Raw genomic sequence first — 20,322 nt, 5'->3', positions numbered from 1 at the left:
TCCTAGCATCGTATATAAGTATGATGCTAGGAGCCCGGCTCCCTGCACTGTGTTCGGTCCGGGACTTGCGGCCGAAATACGTCCGTCAATTACGGACGTAATTAGTGTGTGTGCACATACCCTCAGTGTGACGCTGAGAGTCACACTGACAGGAAGCTTATGAGGACCTGTCTCCGGCTGGTTCTCATAGGCTTACCGACTGCAGCACCCGCAATCGGTCCCCGGGAAAGTTTGTTGTAGCAACAAACTTTCCAGTTTGTTATAGCAACAAACTTTCCAGTTCGTTGCTACAACACACTTTCCCTGCGATCACATGACCGGGACCTGAGCTAATCAGATCCCGATCATATCTCCGGGACCAGAGGCAGGTGATAACAGCGCGATCCGGGTGTCAGCGCTACTCTGAGACACCCGGATCGTGCTTTTAACACCCACCGTGAATTCAAATCGGCACTGCACAGAGCCCAGCAAGTGCCGAAGTGAATATACAGTGGGCGGTCGGGAAGCGTTTAAGGGGTTAAAAGAAAATTATTTGTTTTTGCATCGCTGCATTTCATGAGCTGTAACTTTTTAATTTCTCCACCGGTGTGGCCATTTTTCTGTCGATTGTTGGTTTTTTGGCGGACCAGGTGTCGTTTTCATTGGTACTTTGTTGGGGTACATGGGACTTATTGATTAACTTTTATTAATTTTTTTTTGGGGGGGGGGGGGGGAATGAAAAAAAACAGGGATTTTGCCATTGATTTTTTCACTCCGTTAAACCAGCCGTTTAATCAATATTAATTTCATTGTTCGAGTCATTACGATAGCGGTGATACCATATGTGTCTATTTTTTTTATTTGATTTTTACACTTTTACTAAATAAAACTAGACTAGATAAAAGTGGTTTTGTTTTTACTGTAATTATTTTCAGAAACTTTAACTGTTTTTAATTAATATAAATTAGTATTTTTTTTTTTTGTCCCACTAGGGGACTTCACGGTGCGATCTTCTGATGGCATATATAACTCTCTGGTATACTTAGTGCCAAAGCATTATTGCCTGTGTAAGGGCTCGTACACACACTGCGGAATTGCCACATTTTTTCCAGCCGGAAAAAACGCAGCAGAATACAGTAGCAGCATAGTGGATGAGATTCAACCAATCTCATCCACGCGCTGCGTAAAAATTCAGAGCAGAAATTTACCTGCGGTGCATATTTTTCGGACCGCAGCTTGTCAATTCCTGCTGGGGAAAGTGGCAAGAATTGCTATGTTTTTCAGAGATGTCTCCATCTCCTAACATTGTGAAAAACTCACCAAAATATGCACCGGTTTCGGCCATAAAACCGCAGGAAATGGTGCATTTTTGCCACAGCGGATGCGTTTTTCAACGGAATTGCTGCAAAAATTTTCTGCAGCAATTTCATTGTTTGTGGACAAGCCCCAAATCTGACAGGCAATCTGTTAGGCTATGCCTATGGCATGGCCTAATAGGCAGTTACTGATGGCAGAACTGGGGGCCTTTATTAAGCCCCGGCTGCCATTTGTGCTGATGGGGTGACCAAGGGAGCTCCCTCTGTCAAATACCTTAGATGCCATGGTCACCATTGACCGCCGGCATCTAAGGGGTTAAACTGCCCTGACACTGAGTTTTCTCCAATTGAGGCAGTTGCGGCTGGAGCCTGGCTGTGTATAACAGCCGTGCTCCTGCCCACAATCTCGTGGGTACAATGGCAGTACCCATGAGATATAAGCGGCTGATATATCCGCCACGATGCGGGAACTAGCACCCGCTCGTGACGGATATATTCGTCAATCGTCATTAAGGGTTTAAACTTTCCATTGACATCCTTTGTAAAAGAAAAAACTATACAAATCTAATAAAAAAAATATAAGTTAATATGTCATTTTCGCTGCATGAAGGCAAAACTAAAAAAACAATAGGGGAATTACGGTTTTATTCCCATTCCACCCCAGAAAGAATTTTTGTTGCAGTTTCCCAGTACGTTATATGGTACATTAAAAACTACTTGTCCAGCAAAAAACAAGTTCTCATACAACTATGTCAACGGCAAATTATTGCTTTTGTAATACTTGAAGGAAAAAACGAATATGAAAAAGTTAAAAATGGTTGCAGCGCCAAGGGGTTAAAAATCGGATGCAAAATAAGAAACAGAAGTGTATGAGACATCACAAAGTCTCTCTTTATAAATAATTTCTTCGGGTTAGTAGCTGATGCTGCACAATCTCCACAGTACTTCTGCCTGACAGTATAACGTCCTATCTGTACTGTATGAGAACAGGAAACCAAATTGGCGGCAAAAAAAAGTTTCATTTGAGTTAACCGCTCTGGCGGAAAAGCCCGCCCCTTGGTGACGTGTACATGCGTGTAGCTTTCTCAGCCCATATTCTAGTACGAAGGGAGAGGGTGGTGGCGTCGTGACGTCACGAGTAGGCGATGTGATCGGCAGGGGACAAGATGGCTGCTACGCGTGGAGGTGAGTCTGGCGCTGCGTGTATTTGTTTTCTGTGATTAGATAGACGCGCGGAATACAAACTGAGGAACGTGACCAGCGTGTGTCCCGCTGCCGCAGCGTCATCGTATAGTGTGGCTGTTCACACGGACTTGGTGGGATCCAGCGGTGATAGCAGCGGTGCTATCATCGTTACGTTACAGACCGCATCTACTTGAAGGTTGCAATTCTAGAACTCTACAATATCTGCGGTTCTTTGCAGCCATTGTTATAATGGGTTCGTTATCAGATGGACGAATTGTTGGGGCGTGAACTTGAAAAATATTACTGTATGATGTGGTATACAGGATGTCTATTCTGCTCTAACTAGATTTATACCCAAGTTGTACCAACCTCTGGGCAACTTGGGTAGGGCTGCTGAACCGTCAGGGCTACTTACTTGTTATGTCTTCCATTGCCTTCTGTGCAGTCCCTGATTCTCGTCTCTTGTCAGAAATTGCCATTACTAGGTCGAGGAAAAACTGCTGTGAGGGCAACAGCTGACAAGAACTTGGCATGGACTCATGGGCGCATAATCGACATCATGCCTGAAAACTGTTCCTACAAAAGGTGTTTGCGTAGCCCGTAGCAGCCAACTAGATCATACTGTTCATCTTCATTCCTGCTCTTGAATCTGAAAGCTGCAATATCATTGGTTGCTATTCAACTGCAAAATGAAACAAATGTGGATCTCCATTACCCATGTGTGAGGATTTTGTCAGTAATACCTGGCCAAATCGTGTGGTCATTTGCCGCCGCATGAGGCTTTGCTACGTGACACTGTACCCTAAATGTCATGACTGATTGGTGTTGGGCAAGCAGAATGATCTGGGTAACTTTAACATGGGCTAAATTGTGATGACAAAATGACTGGGTCAGCAGGTTTTGGAGAAGGACAACTGGTGAACAGGGTCGTGGGCAGAATGGCTCATTGATGCACATAGATAGCGAAAGTCTGGTCAGATCCCATAGAAGAGCTTTTGCAGCAGAAATTACTGAAAAAGTTCATGCCTACTATGATAGAAACGCATCAGAACACAGTGCATCACAGATTGCTGGGGGCGAAACACCGTTTTGCAGGGAAATGAGTGAGTGGGGCCCAGCGCTAAATCAACACTGCACCCAGTTCATTTTCTGGATTGGCGGGGGTCCCAGAGGTTGAATCCCCACTGATCATAAAGTGAAGGCATATCCTAGTGATAATAATAATAATCTTTATATATATATATATATATATATATATATATATATATATATATATATATATATATATAGCGCCAACATATTACGCAGCGCTTTACAATTTAGAGGGAACATGAAACAAACAATATCAGACATTACATAGTGACAGTTAATTTACAATTCAAACCTGAGGAGTGAGGACCCTGCTCGCAAGAGCTTACAATCTATGAGGAAATAAGGGAGACACAAAGTGTAACAGTGTTTGTTCTGTACAATAGTCCAGCCATTTTTATACACATGGGTGGTAACATAAAGCTGCATGAGCCGGTCACCAGCCGGTATCCGTGTATGACGGACATGAAGAGAAGGAGAGTGAGGGAATCTTATTCTGATGGCTAATCTAAAAGGGGGGCCATGGAAAGGAGTCAGATTAGGGAATGTTATAGGCCTGTCTAAATAGATGTGTTTTCAGGGCACGTTTAAAACTGTGGATATTGGGAATTAATCTGATTGTCTGGGGTAGCGCATTCCAGAGGACTGGTGCAGCACGAGAAAAATCTTGGAGACGGGAGTGGGAGGTTCGGATTATGGAGTATTTTAATCTAAGGTCGTTGGCAGAAGATAGAGCCCGAGTAGGGTGGTAGACAGAGATGAGGGAGGAGATGTAAGGAGGTGCAGCACTGTGGAGAGCTTTGTGGGTGAGAGTAATAAGTTAGAATTTTATTCTGAAGGGGATGGGCAACCAGTGCAGTGACTGGCACAGGGTAGAGGCGTTGGTGTAGCGGTTGGTCATAAATATGAGCCTGGCTGCTGCATTGAGGATAGATTGGAGAGGGGAGAGTTTGGTGAGGGGAAGACCGATTAGTAATGAGTTACAGTAGTCAAGACGAGAGTGAATCAGAGCAACAATGAGAGTTTTGCCAGTTTCCTCCGTAAGAAAAGAGCGGATTCTGGAGATGTTTTTGTGGTGAAAATGACAGGAGCGTGAAAGTGATTGAATGTGAGGAGTAAAGGAAAGATCTGAGTCAAAAATAACCTCGAGACAGCGGGCGTGCTGCTTAGGAGTTATGATAGTGCCACACACAGAGATGGAAACATCAGGTTTAGGGAGGTTAGTAGATGGTGGGAACACAAGGAGCTCAGTTTTAGAAAGATTCAGTTTTAGATAGAGAGAGGACATGATGTTAGAGACAGCGGACAGACAATCACTGGTGTTTTGTATTGGAGCAGGGGTGATGTCATGGGATGAGGCATATAATTGGGTGTCATCAGCGTAGAGATGGTACTGGAACCCAAATCTGCTGATGGTTTGTCCAATAGGTGCCATGTAGAGAGAAAAGAGTAGCGGAACTAGGACTGATCCCTGAGGAACCCCGATAGCAAGGGGAAGAGGAGAAGAAGCAGAACCAGCAAATGACACACTGACCGAGCAGCCAGAGAGATAGGAGGAAAACCAAGAGAGAGCAGCGTCCTTGAGGCCAATACAGTGCAGCATGTTAAAGAGGCTCTGTCACCACATTATAAGTGCCCTATCTCCTACATAAGGAGATCTGTGCTATAATATAGATGACAGTAATGCTTTTTATTTAAAAAAAGATCTATTTTTACCACTTTATTAGCGATTTTAGATTTATTCTAATGAGTTGCTTAAAGAGACTCTGTCACCACATTATAAGTGCCCTGTCTCCTATATAAGGAGATTGGCGCTGTAATGTAGGTGACAGCAGTGCTTTTTATTTAAAAAAACGATATTTTTTCACAAAGTTAGGAGCGATTTAAGTTTATGCTAATGAGCTTTCTTAATGCCCAAGTGGGCGTACTTTTACTTTCAACCAAGTGGGCGTTGTACAGAGGAGTGCATGACGCTGACCAATCAGCATCATGCACTCCTCTCCATTCATTTACACTGCACTAGCGATATAGATATATCGCTATGTGCAGCCACATACACAAGCCCTAACATTACTACAGTGTCCTCATAATGAATACACATGAAATCCAGCCTGGATGTCATGCGTACTCAGAATCCTGACACTTCTGAATCTTTTTTTGTGAGATTCCAGCAACGGATACGAAATCTCGCGAGATCTCGGACCTAAACGAGATTTGGTGTCACTTGCCGGAATCTCACAAAAAAAAGATTCAGAAGTGTCAGGATTCTGAGTACACATGACGTCCAGGCTGGATGGTCATGTGTATTCATTATCAGGACACTAGTAATGTTAGGGCTTGTGTATGAGGCTGCACATAGCGATATATCTATATCGCTAGTGCAGTGTAAATGAATGGAGAGGAGTGCATGATGCCGATTGGTCAGCATCATGCACTCCTCTGTACAACGCCCACTTGGTCGAAAGTAAAAGTACGCCCACTTGGGCATTAAGAAAGCTCATTAGCATAAACTTAAATCGCTTCTAACTTTGTGAAAAAAGATCGTTTTTTTTAAATAAAAAGCATTACTGTCACCTACATTACAGCGCCCATCTCCTTATGTAGGAGATAGGGCACTTATAATGTGGTGACAGAGCCTCTTTAATGCCCAAGTGGGCGTTGTACAGGGGAGTGTATGATGCTGACCAATCAGCCTCATGCACTCCTCTCCATTCATTTACTCTGCGCACAGGGATCCTGCTAGATCCTTATGTGCTGTCTTATACTAACACATTAACAATACTAAAGTGTTTAGACAGTGAATAGACATTCCAGGGGATGTCTATTCACAATCTCTGCACTTCGTTACTCTGTGGTAGTTACAGCAAAGGAAGTGTGATCTCGCTGTAAATGACAGATTACAACGAGATCACGCTTCCTCTGCTGTAATTACCACAGATAGAGTAACGAAGTGCAGAGATTGTGAATAGACATCCTGTGGAATGTCTATTCACTGTCTAAACACTTCAGTATTGTTAATGTGTTAGTATAAGACAGCACATAAGGACCTATGCGCTGCGTAAATGAATGGAGAGGAGTGCATGAGGCTGATTGGTCAGCGTCATACACTCCCCTGTACAACGCCCACTTGGTCTACAGTAAAAATACGCCCACTTGGGCATTAAGCAACTCATTAGCATAAATCTAAAATCGCTAATAAAGTGGTAAAAATAGATCGTTTTTTTTTTTAAATAAAAAGCACTGCTGTCGCCTACATTATAGTGCCGATCTTCTTATGTAGGAGATAGGGCACTTATAATGTGGTGACAGAGACTCTTTAAGTAGGAGTTTGTGGTCTACAGTGTCAAAGGCTGCAGAGAGATCCAGAAGAATCAGGAGAGACTATTTACCGTTCGATTTAGCTGCCAAGAGATCATTTGAGACTTTAGTAAGGGCAGTTTCTGTGGAGTGTAGCTTGCAGAAACCAGATAATGAAATGTTCATATTTTATGATGTATGCAATGACTATATCTAATGTTGGAAAAGCTGTTTAAGGTGTGTGCCCACAAACCTCTTCCAGGCTACAAGAACCATAGACCATTTTGCTGAAGTTTGTTTGAGAAGAAGTGCCAACCACCTTGAAAAGATATGTCTGCTTCCAATATAACTCCATACTATAGATTTGGCGAGCTGGAGGGTGGCAAGGTGCCATTCTGAGCCCTTAATCACATCGATGCCAGTGTTACAATTTTTCAGTTGTATGCTATTGCTCCACCCTAACCCAGCTCTTATCCATGCCACAACTCCAAAAACAAACTATGCTTATAATCTGAAAACAATCCTGGATCTAGTGACACGCATGAGACCCCTGAATTGTTTTGAATTGTTTTAGGACAGCAAATATCATATATAGTGCTGCCACCTTTCAGCTATTACCCACTGTTGTGCCTATTAAGAAATGTAGAACAAATAGTAGTGCCAGCACTGTAATAAGGGCCAGTTCACACAGAGTTGTTTGACGCGGAAACCGCATCGGGAAACGCGCCAAAAAAACGGCCGAAAATGCCTCCCATTGATTTCAATGTGAGGCGTTTTTCCCCGCGAGGGGAAAAACCGGCTCGCGGGAAAAAGGGACATGCCCTATCTTCGGGCGTTTACGCCTCTGACCAACCTCCCATTGACATCAATGGGAGGCAGAAAAAGCGTATTTCGCTGCGTTTTATCACCGCGGCGCTCAATGGCCACGGGCGAAAAACGGTGTGCAGGCAGAGGAAAACCTGCCTCAAAATTCCAAATGGAATTTTGAGGCACATTTTCCTCCTGCAAAATTCTGTGTGAACCCAGCCTGAGTAATTTCAGGTGCGGTGCGAGAGTTTCTCAAGCCTCATGTAGCTCCTTGTGTCCACCCTGGGTATAGACAGATGCTGGAGACATTTTGTAGGGTGTATTTGTATATAGCTGTGTACAGCTCCTTTTGACCTCACTCTGATGACTGAGCATTTCCATGCACCTATTATATAACATTCTAGACTGCATTGTAGCATTATCTGCCGTGTAGCTTTATCTGTAATGTTCTTGTAATTGCTGGAAAAGATAATTCTGTTTCTGTGTTACAGCAGATGTACTGTGCATGCTTGGATGTTTCTTTGACAAAGAAAAGTCTCACTGTAAACTTTTTCCCAATAGCTTGGTGTGTGCCATGCCTTGCCTCCAATGAAACACTCCAAGAACTATGCCGGAAAGAGTTGCTCATCTGCAAATGCCTTGGGATTACTAGGAAAAATCTAAACAATTATGAAGTGGAATATATCTGTGACCACAAAATGGAAAAGGTAACGTACCCAGCGTTCTCAGAGAAATTTGTTCTGGCAATTTTTGCTACAAATGTCAGATTCATTTTAGACCAGTTCTGAAGGGTTTTCTGGTCTCCCTCCTATTATCCAGAGCAGAGAGGGACTACAAAAAGCCTCATGCTTTGGAGAACTTAGTGTTACACAGACAGCCTGTTGATTTCAATTGACACTTTGTAATGCTTCAGTACCCCTGCGGTGCTGAAGCCATGTTACCCTTCCTGGTGTCTTCCAACAGTTTCTACCCTGTGATAAGCAAAATCCTTTTAACAAAAAAGGATTGTCCAAAGTTGAAGACCTGCTTAAATACTGCTGCTATCGTAGATGGGTAAAGTGTTTCTGAGACTCCTGGAGAATGTACACGTGTAATGTTTGGAGCTGGATTCTTATTTACTTCTACAATATAAACTCCATCTTAAAGGCATGGTGTTGACCGAAAAACATGTTTTTTTTTTTTTTTAATTAAACATTTAGTGTGTGGGTGATTAAACATTGTTCAAATTTTTTTTATTTTTTTCACGAGTCAGGAAATAGTCAGGAAATATTATAAATTAATTCTAATTTATAATACTACCCATTTTTGGTCACTAGATGGAGCTATTTCCCAAAATTGCAGCATTGCAACATTGGGTTAAAAGCTCTCGCTCTAGTGAGCTCTCAGCATCCCCCCCTCCTTTATCCTGGCTAGTGCCGGGATAAACGAGGGGTTTGAACGGTGTAACCTCCTACACTGTGTGTCGCCATTTTTTGAGCTAACACACAGCGTAGTAGGTTTACATACAGTAGTAAACACGAACATACATTGAAATCTCTTACCTGCTCCTGCCGCCGCGGCTCCCTCCGGCCCGTCCGCTCCCTTTGCTGCCGCTGTTCCATGTGCACAAGTCCGGAAGCCGCGACCGGAAGTAGTAATATTACTGTCCGGCCGCGACTTCCGGTCCACAGGAAAATGGCGCCGGACGGCGCCAATTTCGAATAGGACTGTGTGGGAGCGGCGCATGCGCAGTTCCCACACAGACGCCGTACACGGCAGTCAATGGGACGGGAGCCGTTCGCAGTCCCTATGGGACTGTGGCTGCCGTATTCCATGTCTGTGTGTGTCGTTAATCGACACACACAGTAATGGAAACAAAAATGGCAGCCCCCATAGAGAAGTAAATCAATTAAAAACGTAAAAAGTACAACACAGCAACATACATTAATAAAATTTATTGATCTATCACACTAAAACACATAACATATTAAAAAAAAAGTTGGTCGTGACACTGTTCCTTTAAGGCATTTGTGAGGCTACCTTAGGCCCCATGCAAACGAACGTAAAAAACGCCCGTAATTACGGGCCCATAGACTTCTATTGGTCACGGGTACCTTCCCGTATAGTGTAGGTATATCCAGCACTCAAGATAAAAGTTATAAGGTTTATTTGGGTCATATTTAAAACAAAAGGGTTAAAACAAAAAATCCCGGGACCACGCTTACGCGTTTCAGACCAATAGGGTCCTTAATCATAGCTTGCTATTTTACAAATGAAATTACATGTGTATATATAGTGAGTAGCATTAGTCAGGTGACTAATTATATTAGGTGACAATAACTATATTTTTGGCCTGATTTAATTTTTGTTTCGAGTAACCACGTGCTATGAGCCTGGTATCTATAATATTCTATTCTGAGAGAAAAGCTGAATTTTCTGTACATATTCTTTTAGCACGTGTGTATCCTCCTATTGGGAGGTTGTTGATGACATGCTTTGGGTGTGCACTTGATGCATGTAGGATAGAGTTTCCTGCAGTGGGTTTACGGTATAAGCTACTTGTAATATTAGATTTTGAGGACTCACCGGTTAATGTGATATCAAGAATAATACATCAACATATTATATAAGATAAAACAATCCTATTGATTAAAAACACAATAACTAAGAATACATTCACTGAACCAATGTTTATTACTAATATACTTCTCTATTAGGTATCTCATTTCAACAGCGCAAGCTCTATTCAATGGAGAGCTGTTCTTCAGCACTAGACAATACTTTTTGACTATCATTTAGAGTGGAGCTGTTCTTCAGCACCACGGACACAATACGAATCAGGGAACCTCACTAATTATATATAAAAACCTATATAAAACTTTACAAATCAACAAATAAAATGAATAGTTTAAAATATATACTTGATATACTCTAAAACAGACCATTTAATACACATTTTTCAAAGAAACAAACCATCTTTTTTCATTAAGATACACTCGCAGCACACCAACTGCATTTCCTGAATCAAGTCCGAACACACATGAACTCTAACTAATATGTTTTCCTTCTAATACACTGAACATCCTTTTGGTCTAAATGAAAAGGTTTCAATTATTTGATATTTGTCAACTGAAATGTCGATTTTTGTATCACCCCGGTGAAATAACTTTGTAACCTATTATATTACAATTGCGATATTATGTCTGCGTCACCTATTTAACTACATGTATTAAATTTTTAAGCCCACCCCTAGGAAGTCACCTGACTAATGCTACTCACTATATATACACATGTGATTTCATTTGTAAAATAGCAAGCTCTGATTAAGGACCCTATTGGTCTGAAACGCGTAAGCGTGGTCCCGGGATTTTTTGTTTTAACCCTTTTGTTTTAAATATGACCTAAATAAACCTTAACTTTTATCTTGAGTGCTGGATATACCTACACTATACACCACTATTGCCTTGATTACCTGCTGTCAACACAGGACCAGTTTGGGAATATCTACGAGCACCTGCAGTACTTGGATTCATTTATACCAACTTGCATCATTGAAACGCATTGGAAACGCAGTGGATATGTGGTGAGCGAAATTTTTTGTAACACTTCCCCTATTTTTGTACCGTCCCGTAGGCTTACGGGAAGGTGCCCGTGCCGTTGAAAAATATAGAACATGTCCTATTTCAGGATGTAATAACGGCACGTGCAGGTCCATAGAAGTCTATGGGGCTCCCGTAATTACGGATGGCTACGTGTGTGCACCCGTAATTACGGGAGCGTTGCTAGGCGACGTCAGGGGATAATCACTGTGACCGTGACCGCTGGAGTTAATAGTATTAAAAGTTAACTTACCCAGAACTCCTCCTCCTCTTCTTCCTCCAGTCCGGCCTCCCGGGATGACGTTTCATCCCATGTCACATGGACTGCCGCGTCATCCAGGGAGGTCGGACTGGATATCCAGAGAGGGACGCGTCACCAAGACAACGGCCGGGTAAGTATGAATTTCTTTTACTTTTACTGCGGAAAGGGCTTTCCCTTCTCTCTATCCTGCACTGATAGAGAGAAGGGCTGCCGATTACTGCAGTGCAGTTTTGCAGTGAAAAAGTGCCCGTAAATACGGGTGGAGTACTGGTGACACAGGACCCGTATTTACGGGCACGGGTCCGTAAATACTGGTGCAATACGGGTCGAATACGTGTGACCAAGGACCCGTATTTACGCCAGTATTTACGGGAGGACAAAAATACGTTCGTGTGCATGAGGCATCAGGCTGGGTTCACAGAGTTTTTTGCAGGTGGAAAATCTGCCCCAAAATTCAGTTTGGAATTTTGAGGCAGATTTTGCTCTTCCTGACCATTGAGCGCAGCGGGCAAAAAATCCAGCGAAATACGCTTTCTCTGCCTCCCATTGATGTCAATGGGAGGTCAGAGGCGTAAACGCCCGAAGATAGGGCATGTCCCTCTTTCCGGCGAGACGGTTTTTCCGCTCGCGGGAAAAAAAACGCCTCTGCCTCCCATTCAAATCAATGGGAGGCATTTATTGGCGGGTTTCCGAGTCAAACTCGTGTGAACTGACCGTTACTGCTCCAAGTTTTCTGACAGACTGATGCCAGATAAGTTTTCGACTTTATTTTCAGAATGTGACACCGTTTCCATTTTTTATTTTATTTTAAGTGAGGCATTTTTATTTGACCCCTTAAGTATCAATTTTGTGTTAGGTTTTTCCCTCCCCGCCTTCCAAGAGCCATAACGTATTTATTTTTCTGTTGGCTTTTTTTTTTTTTTTTTTTTTATGGTTTACTACTTTTACAAAATAAAAGCAATTTGTTAAAACATTGTTTTGTGCCAATGTGAGAACTTATTTTTAGTAGGGCTAGCTGTTTTTATTGGTACAATTTTGGGGTACATAGTGACTTTTTTTTAAAAAAATTTGTTATCATTTTACAATACTTTTTTGGGGGAGGTGACCAAAAAACTGCTATTCTGGTGATTTTTTAGTTTTCACGCCATTCATCGTGTGGGATGTGTAATGGTATATTCTGATAGTTTGATATCCCCACGTCTGTAAAAAACAAAAAAAAAACAGATGATGTGGTTGTTTTTTTTGGTTTTTTTTGTAACATGTGAAACGTTAAAATGTATTATGGTATTTTTAACGGTCCTCCGTTAAAAACTTAATAGGACTTGCAGGGCATAATAGGAAGAGAAACATGACCGGTCTGGGGGCCTCCATTAGGTCCCCTTGCTGCGACGACAACCAACCACACCCCTCAATCGTATCACAAGCGTGATATGGGATCACAGAGGTGGCTCCCCCTTTTCTAACAGCTTAGATGCTGCAATCGCTATTGACCGTGGCATCTAAGTTGTTAAATGGCAGGGATAGGCGATTTAAACAGCTGACACCTGCTGAGTACAGAGCAGATTCAGCCTACTCCATACTTCTCTTTGCGCATTATGATGTACAGATGCATCGTGATGGGTTAAGGGGGTTAAACCATACAATACAGCAATAAGGCACATCGATCTTGAGATACAGAAAATCGCATGATAAATAAGAAAAACTAAAAAGAGCAACAAAAAAAACCAGACCCATACAAACAATCCTACTTCTTCCCAGAGTACGACCACTTTTGTAACAGAACGGCGCCTAATAAGCACCATAAATCTGCCCAAGTGCTTTATAGCAACCCTCAAGACGTCATGGATCAATATTTACCCTTTCACCTATGTCAGAACCCCTGGAGAGACTTCCCATCCCCTGTACAGAAAACCTGAGGATATAAAAATGGACACCTCTCCACACACCCAGTCAGGTTTCCTGTCCTCCGGATGGAATGATTGTCCTGAGGAAAAGCACTTGTCCCGGGGTTGCAGACCCCCTAGCAAGGTCTCGCCTTATTCCACTAGGGGTGCTCTGGAAGGTATAAGTCTCCTTTGGAGGGAGCAACCTTGAGTCTGGTACAGGTACTCCCTCCTCTCCCGGTCCATCGCCCCCCCCCCCTCCTGCTGCAGCAAAAGGAGGTGGTTTAAGGTCCACACTGTGGGCCTTCCTCTGGCGGGGAGCGGATTCCCGGGGTCTCGTTCGGCTCTGCCGTACCATGCTCAGCGTTGGCTTTCCGGCGCTCTCACTGGCACTTCTGGTCGCCGAGACGCGTCCCTTCCGGGCGGTGATGCGTTCAACACTCCAGGGGGCGGTGGGGAGGAGGCGCTCCAGCGTCCGGAGCCGAGGGCCTCCCAGCCAATCCATGGCCTATTTAGGCCAGAAACAGCCAGAGCTTTGATCTCCAGTCTTCTTCCTCCATTATGGAAATGCCAGGAGAAGCACCAGGATGCACTGACCGCTCGGATGCCAAGTCCTCCAGTCCGGCAGGGATTGTCCTAGGAAAAAACAGGATAAGGCTCATAGCAAGGAATGTGCGATATGTAAAAAGAAACTTGCATCATCCTATAACAAAAGGCTCTGTCAGAAATGTTTAGACATCATCTCAGAAGAGTCTACAAACTTAGCCACAAGTATCAAGGATAATTGTAAGGGCTGAAGTTAGGAACTAACTAAAGTCCCTTAAAAGGAAAAGAGATCCTCCGTCCGCCTCTTCTAGCCGGATGGATTCTGATTCCTCAGCTGAGGAGGATCCTCAACTAGGTGAAGGGGAGTACAGCTCCTTTGATTCCTCAGGTGAGGACGATGGAGAAAGGAATCTGTTCCCAACTGAGGACATAGACCTACTCCTAAAAACAGTTAGGGCGACTATGAATATAGATGATCCTAAGGAACCTCGGTCTGTCCAGGACGTAATGTTTCAAGGCCTAGGACCTAAGAAGAAGAGAACCTTTCCTATCCATAGAAACATAACTAACCTCATTAAAAGAGAATGGAAAAATCCTGATAGGAAAACAAGTATTCCCAAATTTCTCAAAAGGAAGTATCCTTTTGAGGATAAGGCATGCAAGGACTGGGACAACATCCCTAGACTTGACGCTCCATTAGCCAAGATATCAAGGAAACACTCCCTTCCCTTTGAAGATCTAGGCTCCTTGTCTGACCCTATGGATAGGAAGGCCGACTTCTACCTTAAAAAGACCTGGGAAGCCTCTACGGGGGCTTTTAAACCAGGCATTGCAGCCACTTGTGTGGCTAGATCTCTGAAAATCTGGCTCGCACAATTGGATCTACATTTAAAAGAAAAGACCCCTCGGGATCAGATCTTAGCCTCCCTTCCAACACTTTCCAAGGCCGCAGATGTCTTGGAAGACGCCTCAGTAGATGCTGTACGCCTTTCCGCCAGATCAGCTGCCCTGTCAAATTCTGCTAGACAAGCTATCTGGCTAAAAACCTGGAAAGGGGACACCGGATCCAAAGGGAAGCTGTGTGCTATTCCCTGCTCAGGAGATAACCTTTTCGGGCCCCCGCTTGATGACCTGCTGGAAAAAGCATCAGATAGTAAGAAGGGGTTCCCTGCACAAGCAAGGCCAACAAGAGATTCCTTTCGTCCCAAAGGGCCTAATAACAAAAGACCTAACCCTAGGGGACAGGACTTTAGACCCTCAAGATTTACTAGGAAGAATAAGTCCTTTCTCTTCAGGCCCCAGAAGGACCCTAAAAATAGGGACCAACAATGACACCATAGGATCTACAGTGGGGGGGGGTCGTCTTTCCCTGTTTCTCAAGGATTGGCAAAAAATATCAGCAAATCCTTGGATTCTAGGAATTCTAAAAACTGGGTAAGTACCAGAGTTCAGATCTCTACCCCCAGACAGATTTTTTTCCCACAAGGGCCCTAAGGAGCCCAGACCAAAAAAAGATCCTAGAAATAGAAGTTCTGTCACTCATAAAAAAGGAATCCTAATCCAGGTCCCAAGCATAGAGACAGGTCAAGGCTTTTATTCCCTTCTCTTCCTTGTGAACAAACCAGGAGGAAAACACAGGGTCATTATAAATCTAAAAAAATTCAACCTTTTATCTGACCTACAAAAAATTCCGCATGGAGAGCATCGCATCAACTATAAATCTCCTCTCCAGAGATTGTGTGATGGCCTCAATAGACCTAGAGGATGCTTACTATCACGTACCCATATGTCGTCATCATCATCAAAGATACCTAAGGGTAGCAGTGACACTCAACGGGTCTGTAATTCGCCTACAATAGAGCCCTCCCCTTTGGCATCTCACAAGCGCCAAGGGTATTTTTAAAACTGATAGCGGAAATGGACCTCTTACATCAGGACGAACGACATCCTCCTGCTCCCATATCTGGACGATTTCCTGTTGGTTGCAGAAACATCTCAAACCTTGACCCTACAGATACAGATCCCATGGAAGTTAACCCCTACTCTCAACATGACAACAGATGCGAGTCCTTGGGGGTGGGGAGCTCATTACGACTCCTCTTCTTCAGGGTCAGTGGGATCAGCAGACCGCTCAGAGATCCTCCAACTTCAGGGAATTGGCAACAGTTCTTCAGGCCTTGAAGAGATCCATACATGCAATCTCAGGTCAACACTAAAAAAAATATATTCAGACAACACGACCACAGTATCTTTTATATAAATCGGCAGGGGGGTGTGAGATCGGCCTCGCTGATGGACTTATCCTCACAGATATTTTCTCTGGCAGAACACCACCTATTGACTCGATCAGCTGTCCATCTGAAGGGAAAAGACAACCAGGTGGCAGACTTCCTAAGCCGAGAAAGGCTTCACCAATCAGAATGGTGCCTGAATACAACCGTATTTCAGGAAATCACCCTCAAATGGGGAACCCCAGCAATAGACCTATTTGCGTCCAAGGAAAACAGAAAAACCCAGAGATTCTTCTCCCTAAACCCTTCAGACCACCCAACAGCAATAGATGCATTCTCCCAGTGTTGGAGTCAAGAGAGCGGATATACCTCCTCCCAAGAGTAATAAAAAAGGTCAGAGAAGACAGGGCCAGTGTGATACTAATAGCCCCCTTCTGGCCAAAGAGACCATGGTTCACGTGGTTAAGGAAAATGTCTTCACACCAACCATGGGTTCTCCCAAACATGTCAGATCTTCTATATCCGGGCCCAGTAATACACCCCGACATTCAGAAACTCCATCTGACAGCCTGGAAACTGAAAGGATAATCCTTAGGCAAAGAGTATTCTCAGAATCGGTCATTTCCACCCTACTAGCCAGTAGAAAACCGATTACCTCAAAAATATATCTGAGGTCATGGAACGCATTCTTAAACTTCGCAGGCAGGGATATTAATCCTTTAAGCAAACCAGATATTCCCCTAATATTGGATTTTCTCCAGGCGGGACTAAATAAAAACCTTAGGCCTACTACATTAAAGGTTCAGATTTATGCTTTAAGTACCTTTTTCAATTTTAAATTAGCAGAACACCCCTGGATCAAGAGATTCCTAAGTGCCGCCTGCAGACTTAAACCCCAGATAAGATCCCCAGTTCCCCCCCTGGGACTTAAACCTCGTTCTCCATGCTATGATAAAACCACCTTTTGAACCAATAGACTCTATCTCCTTGAAAATGCTGACACTCAAAATGACATTTTTGTTAGCCATTACATCAGCCCGTAGAGTGAGTGAGATTCAGGCTCTCTCTGCCTTCCCTCCACATACCCTACTGCTAGATGATAGTCATCCTAAAAACCTTACCAGAATTCCTTCCTAAAGTGGTCTCTCCCTTTCACTTGTCCTTCCCTCCTTTTGTGATTCCCCAAAAAATCAGAGGGAACAACAGTTTAACTGCCTAGTTTAACTGCCTAGTCCAGTGCCTAAAGATTACTCAGGATCTAAGATCCTCAGAAAATTTGTTTGTCCAGTTTCAGGGTCACAAAAAAGGTTCGGCAGCCAGTAAAGCCACTATAGCGAGGTGGATTAAGCAGGCCATACATTAAGCCTACATAAATCAGAAACTCAAGCCCCCAGAGTTTTTCAGATCTCACTCCACCAGGGCCGTGTCCACTTCATGGGCAGAGAGAGCAGACGCATCCCTAGACCAAATATGTAAGGGTGCCTCACACCACCTTTAAAGGAACAGTCTCACCAAAAAAAATTTTTTTATATCCGTTTGATGTTAGTGTTTTATTAAAAACGTTTATATTTATTTGTGTGTTTGTGTGTTACTTTTTTTTTATTTTTACACTTTTTCTTCCCTATGGGGGCTGCCATTTTTTTTCCCATTTCTGTATGTGTCGATTAACGACACATACAGACATGGAATACGGCAGCTCCAGTCCCATAGGGACTGCGAACGGGGCCCGTTCCATCCACTATGGTGTACGCCGTCTGTGTGGTAACGGCGCATGCGCCGCTCCCACACAGTCCAATTTGAAATGCGCGCCGTCCGGCGCCATTTTCCTGTGGACCGGAAGTCGCGGCCGGACAGTAAGATTACTACTTCCGGTCGCGGCTTCCGGACTTGTGCACATGCGGCAGCGGACGGTCCGGAGGGAGCGGCGGCGACTGGAGCAGGTAAGTGATTTCTATGTATGTTCGTGTTTTACTGTGTGTTTACTAGTGTATGTTAACCTACTACACTGTGTGTTAGCTCAAAAAATGGCGACACACAGTGTAGGAGGTTAGACCGTTCAATCCCCTCGTTTCTCCCGGCACTAGCCAGGATAAAGGAGGGGGGGATTCTGAGAGCTCACTAGAGCGAGGGATTTTTTTCCCAATTTTGCAGCATAAAGCAATGTGGTTGCTTTACCACATGCAATGCTGCAATTTTGGGAATTGCTCCATCTAGTGACCAGCAATGGGAAATATTATAAATTAGAATCCAATTTATAATATTTCCTGACTCGTGAAAAAAAATTAGAACAATGTTTAATCACCCACACACTAATTGTTTAACTAAAAAAAAAAAGCCTCTGACTTGGCCTTTGGTAGAAAGGTGCTACAAGCTGTGGTCCCACCCTAAAAATATTGGTTTCTATTTTACATCTCCAGTGGTGCTGTCATAGGTGAAAGGGTAAAAGATTGATAACTTACAGGTAATCGGGTTTTTCAAGAACTTATGACAGCACCCCGCTGTTACCCTCCTTATGGTTGTAGCAAATGACCCTCCTAAGCTGGATCGCTAACTTTAAATTTAAGCATTCCTGTAAATATTGTGTATATATAAAGGTGTGAGGGAATTTCACAAAAAAATAAAATAATTTACGAGATGAACTACACATAGAGATGCTATACGGCACATACAACCCCATAGAGAATGCGAACAGGAGCCGTTCCATTCTTAAACGTGTGCGTCGTCTGTGTAGGAACGGCACATGCGTCGTTCCCACACAGACCAAAACGAAGCTCGTTCGTAGAGCGAAATCCGGCACTGTTTTCATGTGGAACGGAAGACGCTGCCGCACAGTAAGATGACTACTTCCGGCCATGTGTTCAACAAAGCGAAGGCGCAAGGAAGAGGAGCGTAGGTGGCAAGAACTTTGTTAGACCAGCGGAGGCGGCAGCAGGAGCAGGTAATTTATGTTCGTGTATTATGTTCGTGTAAGTTCATGTGTGATACTGTCTGCTGAGAATCTCCTACCACTGTGCAGTCGCTCAGAAAATGGCGGCGGACAGTGTAGGAGGTTTCAAGACATTCAAACCCCTCCCTCTCCTGGCACTAGCCAGAAGAAGGGATTGGGGATTGTGTGAGGACACTAGAGGAGAGTGTGTCCACCCCAAATTTGCAGCATAAATCAATGAGGTTGCTTTACCACAGTGACCATGCTGCAATTTTGAGAATGGCTCCCTCTTGTAGCCAGCACATGGAAATGTTATAAATTAGAATCTAATTTTATAATATTTCTTGACTTGTGAAAAAATTAAAACAATGTGTAATCACTTATACTAATTGTTTAACTGAAAAAAAATAATTTAATTTCTAGGGACACATTCCCTTAAGGGTATGTGCACACGATAAGTGGCTTTTACGTTTGAAAAGACAGACTGTTTTCAGCAGAAAACAGCTGCGTCGTTTCAGACGTAAAAGCTCCTCGCATTTTGCGAGGCGTCTTTGACGCCTGCAATCTTGAGCTGCTCTTCAATGAAGAACGGCTCAAATTACGTTGCAAAAAAGTGTCCTGTCCGAGGCAGTCAATGTACGCGTCGTCGTTTGACAGCTGTCAAACGACGACGCGTAAATAACAGGTCGTCTGCACAGTACGTCGGCAAACCCATTCAAATGAATGGGCAGATGTTTGTCGACGTATTGTAGCCCTATTTTCAGACGTAAAACTAGGCATAATACGCCTCGTTTACGTCTGAAAATAGGGTCGTGTGAACCCAGCCTTAAGCTTTAGGTCACGACTGATGGGCGGACTTTCTCCTTCAGAATTTTCTGATAGAGATCATATTTGATTGAACCATGAATTCTGTTAAGTCGTCCAGTTCCTGCAGAAGCAAAGCTACCAATGCACATCACTCTGATTAGGATCTGTGATATGGATCCCGAATAAAATTGTAATACATTCCTATGGCTTGCATACCACTGTATGGAGCAAAATCGCAGACCTCTTTAGTGCTAGAGGGGGTAATATGGTGCAATATGGCACACACTACGGTTTGGCATAGTATGCAAACATTCTGCCTGGATACAGTATCTCGTACATTGACAATACAAGTTTTACATTTCACATCACCTAAACCATGAAATTGGAATGTTGTGGGTTTTTTTTGGGGGGGGGGG

General features: G+C 43.5%; 1 protein-coding gene across 1 annotated transcript in view; it reads left to right on the top strand.

The window, feature by feature from the left end:
- The first annotated feature begins 2,373 nt into the window (after positions 1 to 2,373).
- SUV39H2 (SUV39H2 histone lysine methyltransferase) overlaps positions 2,374 to 20,322 on the top strand; it is a 36,977-nt gene continuing 19,028 nt past the window's right edge. The window contains exons 1-2 of the mRNA XM_075855075.1: positions 2,374 to 2,480; positions 8,235 to 8,380. Coding sequence (XP_075711190.1) covers positions 2,462 to 2,480; positions 8,235 to 8,380 — 165 coding nt within the window. The 5' untranslated portion in view covers positions 2,374 to 2,461. The remainder of the gene's footprint in view (positions 2,481 to 8,234; positions 8,381 to 20,322) is intronic.

This window comes from Rhinoderma darwinii, chromosome 3, assembly GCF_050947455.1.
Source record: "Rhinoderma darwinii isolate aRhiDar2 chromosome 3, aRhiDar2.hap1, whole genome shotgun sequence".
NCBI classification, from domain to species: domain Eukaryota; kingdom Metazoa; phylum Chordata; class Amphibia; order Anura; family Rhinodermatidae; genus Rhinoderma; species Rhinoderma darwinii.
Note: the sequence above shows the minus strand (reverse complement) of the source record. Positions and strands in the feature narration are given on the sequence as shown.